The 12,915-nt window shown below is 41.2% G+C and overlaps 2 protein-coding genes across 5 annotated transcripts in view; both read right to left on the bottom strand.

The window, feature by feature from the left end:
* Window positions 1–412, bottom strand: part of scyl2 (SCY1 like pseudokinase 2) — a 45,973-nt gene extending 45,561 nt beyond the window's left edge. For 2 of the 3 annotated variants that reach the window (XR_007264042.1, XR_007264041.1), the window contains exon 1: window positions 236–391. The gene's annotated coding sequence lies outside the window, so the exon portion shown is untranslated. Of the gene's footprint in view, window positions 1–235 lie in introns of all 3 variants that reach the window. The other variant, XM_048607485.1, reaches the window with a different exon arrangement.
* A 3,981-nt stretch (window positions 413–4,393) lies between these two features.
* Window positions 4,394–12,915, bottom strand: part of depdc4 (DEP domain containing 4) — a 44,941-nt gene continuing 36,419 nt past the window's right edge. For both annotated transcript variants that reach the window (XM_048607746.1, XM_048607747.1), the window contains exons 8-9: window positions 10,754–10,832; window positions 4,394–5,570 (exon numbers count right to left, since the gene is read on the bottom strand). In XM_048607746.1, coding sequence (XP_048463703.1) covers window positions 5,371–5,570; window positions 10,754–10,832 — 279 coding nt within the window. In that variant the 3' untranslated portion in view covers window positions 4,394–5,370. The remainder of the gene's footprint in view (window positions 5,571–10,753; window positions 10,833–12,915) is intronic.

The raw sequence follows: 12,915 nt of genomic DNA, 5'->3' as shown, positions 1-12,915 counted from the left end.
TCTCGCTCTCTGATCCCTGACACCTTCCCAATTCTCATACACTGACACATCTCCGTTCCCTCTCAAACCCCGCCCTCAATTCCCAGTTTCATCTCCACCCAAGCCGTGTGCTCCCTCTCTGTCACAGGATCCTTTCGCCCCTCTCTGTATTTCCCCCTCCTCCTCCTCCATCAGCCTAGGCCCGGCCTCTCACCGCCGCCTGTTAAAACACGAATGAAGCTGGGGCGCCGATCACCTGAGCTTTGCTTCTATTGGATCTGCCTGTGTTCGAGGGCCCTGCCGCCTGACGGCTCACTCCGTCCCAGGCGAGCTCACTCCGAGGGCGAGGGCGGCGGCAGCGGCAGCAAGTGCAGGCGACCTTTTCGCCATCACAACACTCCCCCTTCCCCCACCCGCTACCTCACTTCCGCTTCCGCCCACGCACGTGATCAGTCCCTCAAGGGGCGTGGCCACAGGTCAAGGGCGAGGTGAGGTCAGGTGAGGTCCACGGGCACCAGGTGAGGTCAGAGCTCTTGCTCCAAAGAGAAATCATATCAGGACAGACAATTCCATTCTCTTTAAAATCACAACATAAGATCTTTTCCATGCATGCTTGAATTCTCAAAGGACAGCTAACAAAGCTCGGCCTCCACTATCAATATGCAACGTGAGCTCACAGATGTCCATGTTGAGAGAATCATAATTACACAGGACAGAAGAGACTCTTCGGTCCATCAAGGCTGTACCACCAAAACTGCACCAAATCAACACTTGTCACACTTTCCAGCATCAAGCCCAAAGCCTTCAATGTTCCGACATTTCAAGTGCTCAGCCAAGTTCTTTTTAAAGAGTTCTTCGGTTCAACTACCCTCCCAGGCAGTGCGTACACTAGACCCCTACCATTTTTCCTCGGACCCTCTCTAAGCCTCCTGCTTCCCCCTTAAAAGTATGACCTTTTGTTACTGATCCTTCCACGAAGGGGAACAGCTGCTTTCTATCCACCCCGTATAACCCTCTCAATCTGAGGCACCTCTATCAGGTCCCTCTTATCTACTTCAATAAAATTACCTGAGCTTATCCAGCACCTCTTCATAGCTAAAGCGATCCATCCCAGGCCACATCCTGGTGAACCTTCCCTCCAGTGAAATCACATTTTTCCTACAGTGTTGTGTCAAGAACTGCACATACTAAACTCAGCTATGACTTAACCAGAGTCCTGCACAGCTCCAACATGACATCCCTGCTGTTATAATCTATGCCTTGACTGATCAAAATGCCTTATCTACCCGATTACCCTGTCCTGCCACCTTCAGGGATCTGTGGACACGCACCTCAAAATCCCCTCTGAACTTCCTAGGGTCCTACCATTCATTGAGTACTCCCTTGTCTTGTTACTTCTTCCAAAGTGCATCATTTCACACTTTTCATTGTTAAATTCATTTGCCGCTGATCTGCCGATCTTATTATTCATTAATATTCTCCCGTAACTTAAGATCTTCTTCCTCACTATCAACCACCTAGCCAATCTTTGTGTCATCTGTAAACTTATTCATTATTTTCCCACACATTCTAATCCATACCAGATTTACATGACAATAAGGGCCCAGTACCATTCTCAGTGATATACCACTGCACACCGACTTCCAGTCACACAAACAGCCTTCCACCATCACCCTGTCTCCTATCACTAAGCCAATTTTGGATCCAGGTTACCTTGGATCCCAGGTGTTTTTATCTTCTTTATCAGTCTCCCATGTGGAACTTTGTCAAAGGCTTTGCTAATATCTATATAAACTACATTGACTGCACTACCATCATCTACACATTTGGTCACCACCTCAAAGTTCACCCATAATTTCTTCAGCATGACCCTTCCTCTGAAAAAGCCACGCTGACTATCCATGATCAAACCTTGGCTTTCTAAATGGAGATTAGTTTTCTCCTTCAGAATTTTCTACAATAGTTTCCCTACCATTGATGTGGACTGACTGATTGATCTATCTACAATTCCCTAGTTTATCTTTACCATCCTTTTTAAAAAGTGGAACCACATTAGTTGTCCTCCAGCACTTTCCCTGTGACCACAGAGAAATTAAAAATTTGGGTCAGGGCCGCAGTGATTTCCTCCCTCGTCTTCCACAGCAGCCTGAGATACAATTGATCCAGACCTGGGGATGTCTCCATTTTTAAGCCTGCCTCAATTTCCATTACCTCCTCACTCTCTATAGTAAGCTGCTCAAGAACCTCAGTCTATCTTCCCAAATTCTGCACCAACATCCTCCTTTTCACGAGTAAATCCAGATATGAAGTACTAATTTGACACATTTACAATGTTCTGCTGGTTCACTGACAGATTAACCTTCCGTCCCTAATGGCCCTTTCCCTAGTTATTCTCTTCCCCTTAATAAACTTGTAGAATACATCTGGATTCGACCTAATCTTTCCCACCCCCTCTTCGCTCTCCGAATTGCTTTCTTAAGATCCCCCTGCACATTCTATACTCCACTAGGGCCTCCACTGATTTGTTCCCTTTCTATGTATGTTACATGCCTCTCTTTTCCTTTCTATGCAGTGCTGAATATTCCTAGACATTCAGGTTTTCTGGGCTTGCTGCTCCTATGTTTCACCCTAAAGGGAACATGTTGTGCCTGTACTCAGCCTCATTCATTGACTAGATCATATAATCCCTACAATGTGGAAGCAGGCCATTCAGCCCATCAAGTCCACACTGACAATCTGAACAGCATCGCACCAAATTCCTGTAACCTCGCATTTCCCATGGCCAATCCACGTAACCTGCACATCTTAGGACTGTGGGAGGAAACCAGAGCACCTGGGTTTTCAACTCCTCCCATTTCTGCTGTGGATTTACCCTTAAATAGCTCTTCATAGTCTACTTTAGCCAGATCCTGCCTCATTTTAATAAAGTCTGCCTTCCTCCAATCCCGAAAGATTTTCTGCAGACTATCTTTTTTCCTTTTCCATAATAAACTTAACACTTTTTGTGTAGTAGTCACTGTCACTAAAATGCTCCCTCACTGCCAACACAAATGTGTCTGAGACAACAAGGTGCAGGGCTGGATGAACACAGCAGGCCAAGCAGCATCATAGGAGCAGAGAGGCTGACGTTTCGGGCCTAGACCCTTCATCAGAAAAGCCCTGCACCTTGTTGTCTCGGATCCAGCCCTGCACCTTGTTGTCTCGGATTCTCCAGCATCTGCAGTTCCTACTATCTCTGATTCGATTTTAACAAATGTGTCTGGCTTTGTTTCCCAGAATGAAATCCAACACCGCAGGACCATCTACATGATATAAAAAGCTCTCCTAAATAAATTTCAAAAAAATACAACCCCTTAAATCCATTTTATGATTATCCCAATTAATGTCGGATAAATTTAAATATAATTACCCTATTCACTTCAATGAATTGTTGACATATCTGCTCAATTGCCCATGGACTATTTTGGGGCCTACATATCATTCTGACCAGTGTGACTGCCCATTTTTTATTCCAAGGCTCTACCCATAAAGCCTCATCTGACAATCCTCTCAGGATATCATCCCTCCTTGCTGCAGTAACAGACTCTTTCCTTTACATCTTATACTGTCCTGCCTAAAGATCCTATACACTGGAATATGAGTTGCAAGTCCTCCCTCAACCACATTTTGATGGCAACAATGTGGCAATTCCATGTGTCAATCATGCCCTTAACTCATTTGTCCTAACTCTAATCCGACTAGCATTGAAGTCCATTCAACCTTGCCTTATTTCCTCAAGTCTCAACTTATCTGAACTTTCTCCTTTACAGACAATTAATTTTCAAAAGTTATATTTAGAAGTTTGGAATAAGTTAGATGTGAATGAAGGGCTATAGCTTTTTTTCCCCCCCAAGAGACTAGTCTGGGTATTTGTTTGGGGGGGTTGCACGTGGGGATGACGCCTCTAGATCCACAAGGTAATCAGCCCTTACATTTCTTATTCAGCTTTGCTTCCAGCAGTTAATTGCTGCAAGAACCTAGACCACCAAATGTCAGCAGCAGAGAAAATAAATCCCAAAGCCAAACACACCAAGTTAAACTAAATCAAGGGAAGTGATTTTAGCATGTTGTTTTGTACACAAAATCTGCCACACATGTATATTTGAGCTGAAAAAAAATGAAGATAAGGACTGAATAATCAATAAAACCAAACATGGGAAAGAAACGAAAGGAAGCAAAGTAATTAAAACAGAGCAACAGTAAAGGAAACCATAATGGAGAAAAAAAAACAGCACGCAAGTCAAAAAGAAAATGAGGTAATCAGGATAAATTTCCATCTTTTTAAATCTGCATAATGCCACAAAGTGCAATGGACAAAAGACATTGAAGCCAAGCTGTGACATCTGTTCACGAAAAACTCGAATAAAAGTACACATTTCTGATTAATTCAGTTTTATTTATCCAAACTGGAAAAAAGGCTGAGATATCAAATATAAAAAAATCTGTTCCACAATTAAGCTTATTCAGTAATTTAGAATTTCCTACAGTAATATTAGTGTTAATTATTTATATCACATGCAGCTATCTAGAAGGCACTTGATGCTGATGAACTGGGCACATTTCAACTCTTTGCATTCTATCAGCATTTTGCAATCACACTCTCATCCCATTTGTTTGAGAATTTTGTAGATATGAAGCTTAAATGAAGAGGAAATGCCAAGAATCTACAGCAAGTTAGACCATACAATCCAGGTGGCCAGCTTCAACCAAAGCCCACTAGATCATTATAAGAACTCGCTTCATGGTTCACCGAAAATGTTTCTTGCCTTTCATTTCCCTGTACTGGCCAGAGATTCATTTGACAGGAGAGGGGCAATAATATGTTCACACCGCTGGCACAGAACCCCATAAGTTAACTGCCCAGCCAGAAATCAATGCAGCCAGCAGATGAGCCTCCCAGATGGTAGTGCAAACTCAGAAGAGCAGCCTGATGTGTCTCAGCTCAGGTATAAAAAAGGTGAACAATTGTTCCCCCTGCAAAACCTAGGACACAACACAACAGTAGCATAAAATGAAACGTTGCAACAAAGACAAACTGAGACTTTTAGTTATTACATTTAGTGCAAATCAACGTTAATCATAATTGAATGGAGAAAATCATAAGCCAAGATTTTTGTAATCAAATAAAAATATTTTTGCTCTCGTGGTGCAGTGGTAGTGTCCCCATCCCTAGATGAGGCAGCTAGGGTTCAAGACCCACATGCTCCAGAGATGCATAATAACCTCTGAGCCAGATGATTAGAAGAATCACTTGTCGCAGGTGCCAAATGGCCTGGTCAACAAAGTGCTTGCATTCATTCAAAACGCTATCTTTTCTAAACAAACAGCAATAATCTCACTGATATTCTCCTCCTAAATGATATTTGAGTAGTGTTGAACAAACACTGAAGGATGTTGCTTCTGGAACTCCTGAAGCAGTCTGTTTCCCTCTTTGGCAGATATGTTGGAGTTTTGACTGATCTCTTGGACTAACTGCTTAAGTTGGTCCATGGTGGTCTTGCCTTTCTGCTCCTCAAACTCCTTCTGTGTTACATTCTGGCAGAATGTAAAACCTGGCACAAAATAAGCAATCAAAATTATCAAGTAAAGTCTTTTGCAGGGAATAGACAATGTAACAATCATATCAAAAGTACTTATATTTTTATAGGATCTGATCACACCTCTATGACATTCTACCCATTTTGCTTTCGGTGAATGACTTTTGAAATGCCGTCACATTGTTAAGTACATAAATGCAACAAGAAATTTGTACACACCAAAATTCAACATCATGAACCAGTCAAACTATTCTTTGTGAATAAGTTGAGGGAGGAATGCTAACACACAGTGGGGTTGATACACTACAGTCACAGGGCACGGAAACAGACCCTTTGGTCCAACCAGTCCATGACAACCGTAATCCCACATTGAACAAGTCGCACCTGCCTGCGCTTGGCCCATATACCTCCAAACATTTCTTATTCATGTACTTATCCAAATGCCTTTTGAACATTCTAACTGTCCCCGCATCCACCATTTCATCTGGAAGTTCATTCCACACATGAACCACTGTGGAAAAAAATTGCCCCTCATATCGTTTTTAAATCTTTCTCCTCTCACCTTAAAAATATACCCCTAGTCTTGAAATCTCCCACCCTAGGGAAAAGACACCTGCCATTCACCTTATCTCTACACCTCATGATTTTGTAAAATCTCTATAAGGTCACCTCTCAACGTCCAATGCTCCAGTGAAAAGTCCCAGTTTATCCATCCTCTCCTTACAACTCAAACCCCCCCAACTGCCAGCAACATCCTGATAAATCTTCTCTGAACCTGGACAGGAGACTACATGCCTTGATAGAGCAGCCAGAACATGGAATGAAAAATGAATGCTAGGCCATTTAGGGATACTGAGGCAGCATTTCTTCACACAGCACTCTTTCCTAAAACAGTCTGCCAAAATGGGGTAGATTTAACACTTAAAACCTATGAAATTGATAGATTTTTTTTGGATGAAAAATACGAAAATTTATGGAACCAGGGTGGGTGAAGTAAGGTCAGCTATGATCTTATTGAATAGAGCAGGGTTTGCCAAAATGAGAGTTGAGTTGAGAGACAGCAATGGCACGTGTAGTTCTGACTCCCTTGCAGTATTCTGTCCTCTGCTCCATCATAATCAACTGGCGAAAATCATAAGCCAAGATTTTTGTAGACAAAGATATTTTTGCCCTCTTTTGGTGCAGTTGGAGTGTCCCTACATCTTGTATGTCACCTCTGTGAAAACTGAGAATCTTAAAGCATTGAAATGAGGTCACAGCAGGTAAGAGGTTGGAAAGCACTGGAATAAAGGGCCAATACAGAGTAGCTGAACAGCCTGCTCATGTTCCTGTGCTCTATTTGTACCATGGGAACTTTAAAATTCACTTGATCTATCATAATAGGCAAACAGGTCTTTAAGGTAATCAACACTCTCAGGACTGTGCTGAAGTGTCAACTTATTTTTAGAACTTAGCAAAAAAAGCAAAAAAATGTTTTGCTCAACAGTTTAGCAGCAATTATTATAGTCACGAATTCTTGCGTCTAATCAGTTCAACTGACAATTAAAATAATTGCTGCAGTAGCTTCTCCAAGGCACTGAGTGGCACTGCAGACAATGCATTTGATGTTCCTCACAATTCCCGCAAATCATTCATTCCTCTTCTGCAAACACTACACAGCAATTTGTATTCATGTGGCAGCTCAAAATAGAAGATTTCCAAAGCACCCGATCTGGGAGCAGCAACAAGAAACATGGACACTGATTCTTTGCAAAAAAGTCATGAGAGATGATAATTTTGATTTAAAAAAGAATTTCAGAGAAAGCAGTGAGAAATAAAGGAAACACTTTATAAAACTGCACAGAAATTGGTTGCAGCATTATTTCTTCCAAAGGGAAATTGTTGCTGATTTAAACCAGTTTCAAATATTTTCTGAATAATTTACCCAATTATTTTTGAAATACAAGTTTCTTTTGTACACCCTGCCCATAATGAAAATACCCATTCCAGAATATCAGGAAGACAACCAGTTCCCAAATTTGCACAGACACCAGCCACGATTGTCAGTCTTGCACTTTCACATCCACTTTGTGTTTCAGTTTTAGCCACCAGATCTTCAAACAGGCAATTTCAAGTGATGCTCAGCATTTTATAGTCTGTATAGAAATTAGTTCAGATACAGGTTCAATCCTACTAATGTTATGATATCAAGTTTGCAACAGTGACATATGCCAGTATACATTTGTGATGTTTTGTCATCATCAGATTTTCTTTTGACTTTGGCACACAATTAAAGCTGGTACTGAGTGAGGGGTACTGTATTTTCTAAAGTCACCATTTTTCAGATAAGACATTAAACTGTGGGTTCCATCTACCAGTTCCAGTGGATGTAAAAAAAATTCTATAGCACCATTCAAGGAGTGTCCCTCAACCAACACTAATTGTCATCTGGTTATTCATCTCATTTGCTGTTTCTGTGATCTTGCTATGAACAAAGTGGCTGTTGCATTTGCCGATATACCAACAGCGACTACACTTCAAAATAATTAACTAATTGATTATGAAGTGCTTGGACCAAGAGGATGTGAAAGGTGCAACATAAATGTACCTTCCAGTAAAGTAGTTTCAAATGGACTGTGTGGTAAGGCTGAGAGATTTGCAACAAACTTCAGCCCAAAGTGCCCAGTTGATGATCCATTACAACCTCCTCTGGAGGTCCTCTGTATCACAGATGCCAGTGTGATGAAAGGTGTAAGACTTGTATGCAATCGTCACTTTTTTGACCGTTAAGACATCGGAACAGAAGTAGGCCATTCGGCCCACATAATTTTCTTTTCCACTCAATGACATCATGACTAATCTGATAATCCTCAATTCCAATTACCTGTCTGTTTCTGAAAACTTTTAAGTATTTTACTGATAAAGTATCTTTTATCCTCTAACTTTTTTAATTTCAGAACTTGGATGCTAAATTGGTGGCACATGGGTCTGGTCTACTGTTTGAAGGGATTTAGTTTGTTTATATTGTAGGGTTTTTGACAGAAGGGAAAAACATGACACCATTAGCTTAGCACAAACTAGGATGAGCGATTTTATAAACCTTGCGTTAAAACCTTCTGAAGCCAGTTTGAAAAAGCTCTGACTGAAGTTAAATGCAAGAATAGTTTCCCAAATAAAGAAGAGCCATTGTTCAGAGGAATAAGAGAATAACTTACCTCAAGATAAGGATTTGCGTTAGTGAAAGTTACCAAACCAAGAATGTTCAGTTAGAAATCTCCAATTTGATTCTTGAAAGTTGAGAAAGTCCTACTCTCACAACTAAGATCTTAAAGAAAAAGCTCACAGGACCAGAACCATAAAAAAGCAGTTAAATCAACAGGCAGACTTGTGAGGGAAGGAAGTTTCTCTAGATTTTGATTAAATGGGAAGTGTTGCTTCTGGGGAGGAGATGAGTTTTTTTCTGTTGTGCAACATTTTTAGACATCTTTCAAAACATGTTGAATGCAGATAGCTTGTTTTTATTTCTCGTATAATAAACTTCTTTTATTGTTAAAACTAAACCCGTAGGCCTTGAATGCCTATGTTTCAGTGAAAGACTGCCACATCAAATGAAAACAAAATACAAAGTACCAGAGCAGATTTTATTCTGACGTTAACAGAGGATCAGGGACAAGGTCTAAATAAAATTAGCTCAAGTAAATTATCAATAATGGGTAAATTAATGGAACTGAAGCGCGACAAATCCCCAGGACCAGATGACTTCCATCCGTGGGTGTTAAAGGAGGTAGCAGAGCACATTGCTGATTCTGAGTTCCGTGGATTCAGGAGTTTTACCTCTGGACTAAAAAATTTGTTCACATCACACAATCTTTCATAAGGGCAACAGAGTGAAACCAGTGAATTACAGACCAGTTAGCCTTACATTTGTGTTATGGGGAATATTGTTGGAGTCTATAATCAAGGTAAGGGTAACTGAAAACCTTGACCTTCAGTTAATCAGGGAGAACCAGCATAGATTTATGAAGGGAAGGTCATGCCTGACAAACCTCAGTGTTTTTGAAGAGGTAACAGAGGTGGACAGAGGTAAGTCAATACATGTTGTTTATATAGACTTCCAGAAGGTTTTTAATAAAGTACCACACAAGAAACTGTTAGCTAAGATGGAAGCCCATGGAATGGAGGTAAAATTATTAACATGGACAAGAAATTGGTTGAGTGGCAAGAAAGAGAGTTGGAATAATGGGCAAGTACTCAAATTGGCAGGACGTGACTAGTGTTGTCCCGCAGGGATCTATATTAAGGTCTCAAATTATTCAGAATATTCATTAATGACTTAAATAATGGCATAAAAAGTCAAATATCCAAACTTGCTGCCAATACAAAATTGGGAGCACTGTAGATAGTGTTGATGACAGCATAAAATTACAACAGGATAATGATAAATTAGGTGAGTGGGCAAAGCTGTGGCAGATGGATTTTAACATAAGGAAGTGCCAAGTTTTGCATTCTGCCAACTCAATCAATTCTGCCCTGCCGTCTACTCTTGATCATGGGTGAAATCATGGAGGTTGACACCAATGGTGCTATGCAGCAGCACTTGCTGACCAATAGCCTAGTTACTGATGATCAGTTTGGGTTCTGCAAGATACAAACAGCTCCTGATTTTACTCAGCCCTGATTCAAACATGGACAAAGAGCTGGATTCTGGACATAAGGTGAGGATGCCTGCCCTTGACATCAAGGCCCATTTGACACAGTGAAGTAGCAGTGACCACCTACATGATGCACTGCAAATATTCATCCAGGCCCCTTAAACAGCACCTTCCAAATACAAGACCCATTTCCATCTAGAAGGACAAAGGCAACAGATACATTGGAACACTGCCACCTGCATGTTCCTCTCCAAGTCACTACCTTGGAAATATATCGTGTTCCTTTACTGTCATTAGGTCAAAATGCTCGTCTTCTTAACAGCCTCACGGATATTCCTACAGCAATGGTTTACTGCAGTAGTTCAAGAAGGAAGCTCACCCCACCTTCTCCAGGACCATTGAGATAGCTAATAAATGCTAACTCAGCCAGTGATATCCATAGCACATGAAGGACCAAAATAAATAAATTTATTTCAGCCAATTAAAAATTGTATTGCTCAGAGAACTTAAGGCAATTAAGGGAATCAAAGAATCGTTCATGCTTTTAATATGATGTGCCTGAGGTACCTGAGGAAGCAGTGGGATCCCCTCCTTTCTGAAGGAAAAGAAGCTTCTTCCTGACCATCCGAAGCAGAGAACCAGGGATCTAGGGAGTTGAAAAACACAACAGGAATAAAGCATTAAGTTGTTGCACTTGACTTTAGTGCTATTTAGGAGTTCATTGTGTCTGTCACAAACATAAAATTTGGTTTAAGTATTAAAAATAAAAAGTATAATTTAACCAGTTAGAAATCATTGACAAACCACACATTGCTCAAATCTATTCTGAGTACAAGTGTCAGGTTAAGGAACCAATTCATTCGGGTGAATTTGAGAATGTATTTTTTCCAATCAATTTGTAAACTTGGAGTAGAAAACAACTTAATTAACAAGAGTAACCTATTGCAATTTGAAACGGATATAGGAAAAGGGAGCAAGCATGAGTTCAAAATCACCGCAAAGTGGAGAACAACAAATAACACTGACACAACTACAGTAAATCCTCTGTATTCATGACATCGCAAATTCGCCTATGCACGCCAAAAAAGCAGTAAGAAAATTCAACATAACATAACATAAGAACTAGTAGCAGGAGTAGGCCATCTGGCCCCTCGAGCCTGCCCCGCCATTTAATAAGATCATGGCTGATCTTTTTGAGACTCAGCTCCACTTACCCGCTCACTCACCATAATCCTTAATTCCTTTACTGTTCAAAAATTTATCCAGCCTTGCCTTAAAAACATTCAGCGAGGTAGCTTCAACTGCTTCACTGGGGAGGGAATTCCACAGATTTCCAAGTTCCTCCTGACCTCAGTCCTACATCTGCATCCCTTTATTTTGAGGCGATGCCCTCTAGTCCTAGTTTCACCTGCGAGCGGAAAAAACCTCCCTGCCTCCACCTTATCTATTCCCTTCATAATCTTATATGTTTCTATGAGATCTCCCCTCACTCGTCCGAATTCCAATGAGTATAATCCCAGTCTACTCAGTCTCTCCTCATAATCCAACCCTCTCAACTCTGGAATCAACCGAGTGAATCTCCTCTGCACCCCCTCCATTGCTAGTATATCTCTTCTCAAGTAAGGAGACCAAAACTGCACACAGTATTCCAGGTGTGGCCTCACCGGGACCCTATACAGCTGCAGCATAACCTCCCTGTTTTTAATCTCCATCCCTCTAGCAATGGCAGAGAAAATTCCATTTGCCTTTTTAATTACCTGCTGCACCTGCAATCCTACTTTTAGCGATTCACGCACAAGGACACCCAAGTCCCTCTGCACAGCAGCGTGCTGCAATTTTTTACCATTTAAAACAGTCCATTTTGCTGTTATTCCTACCAAAATGGATGACTTCACACTTATCAACATTGTACTCCATCTGCCAGACCTTTGCCCACTCACTTAGACTATCTATATCCCTCTGCAGACTTTCAGGGTCTTCTGCACACTTTGCTCTACCACTCACCTTAGTGTCATCTGCAAATTTTGACACACCACACTTAGTCCCCAACTCCAAATCATCTATGTAAATTGTAAACAATTGAGGTCCCAACACTGATCCCTGAGGCACACCACTAGACACTGACCGCCAACCAGAAAAACACCCATTTACCCCTACTCTTGGCTTTCTACTGGTCAACCAATCCTCTATCCATGCCAATACATTACCTGTAATACCGTGCAACTTTATCTTATGTAGCAGCCTTTGGTATGGCACCTTGTCAAATGCCTTCTGGAAATCCAGATACACCACATCCACAGGTTCCCCATTGTCCACCATGCAAGTAATGTCCTCAAAGAATTCCACCAAATTAGTTAAACATGACCTACCCTTCATGAACCCATGCTGGGTGTTCACAATGGGACAATTTACATCCAGATGTCTTGCTTTTTCTTCCTTAATGATAGATTCAAGCATTTTCCCCACTACCGAAGTTAAGCTAACTGGTCTATAGTTACCTGCTTTTTGTCTACTTCCTTTTTTAAACAGTGGCGTCACGTTGGCTATTTTCCAATCTGCGGGAACCAGCCCAGAGTCCAGTGAATTTTGGTAAATAATTACTAGTGCATTTGCTATTTCCCCCATCACCTCTTTTAGTACCCTGGGATGCATTTCATCAGGGCCAGGAGGCTTGTCTACCTTTAGCCCCATTAGCTTGCCCAGCACTGCCTCCTTAGTGATAATGATAG

Source organism: Rhincodon typus, chromosome 18 (assembly GCF_021869965.1).
Source record: "Rhincodon typus isolate 14 chromosome 18, sRhiTyp1.1, whole genome shotgun sequence".
NCBI classification, from domain to species: domain Eukaryota; kingdom Metazoa; phylum Chordata; class Chondrichthyes; order Orectolobiformes; family Rhincodontidae; genus Rhincodon; species Rhincodon typus.
The sequence above is the reverse complement of the archived record's forward strand: the minus strand, read 5'-3'. Positions and strand labels throughout refer to the sequence as shown.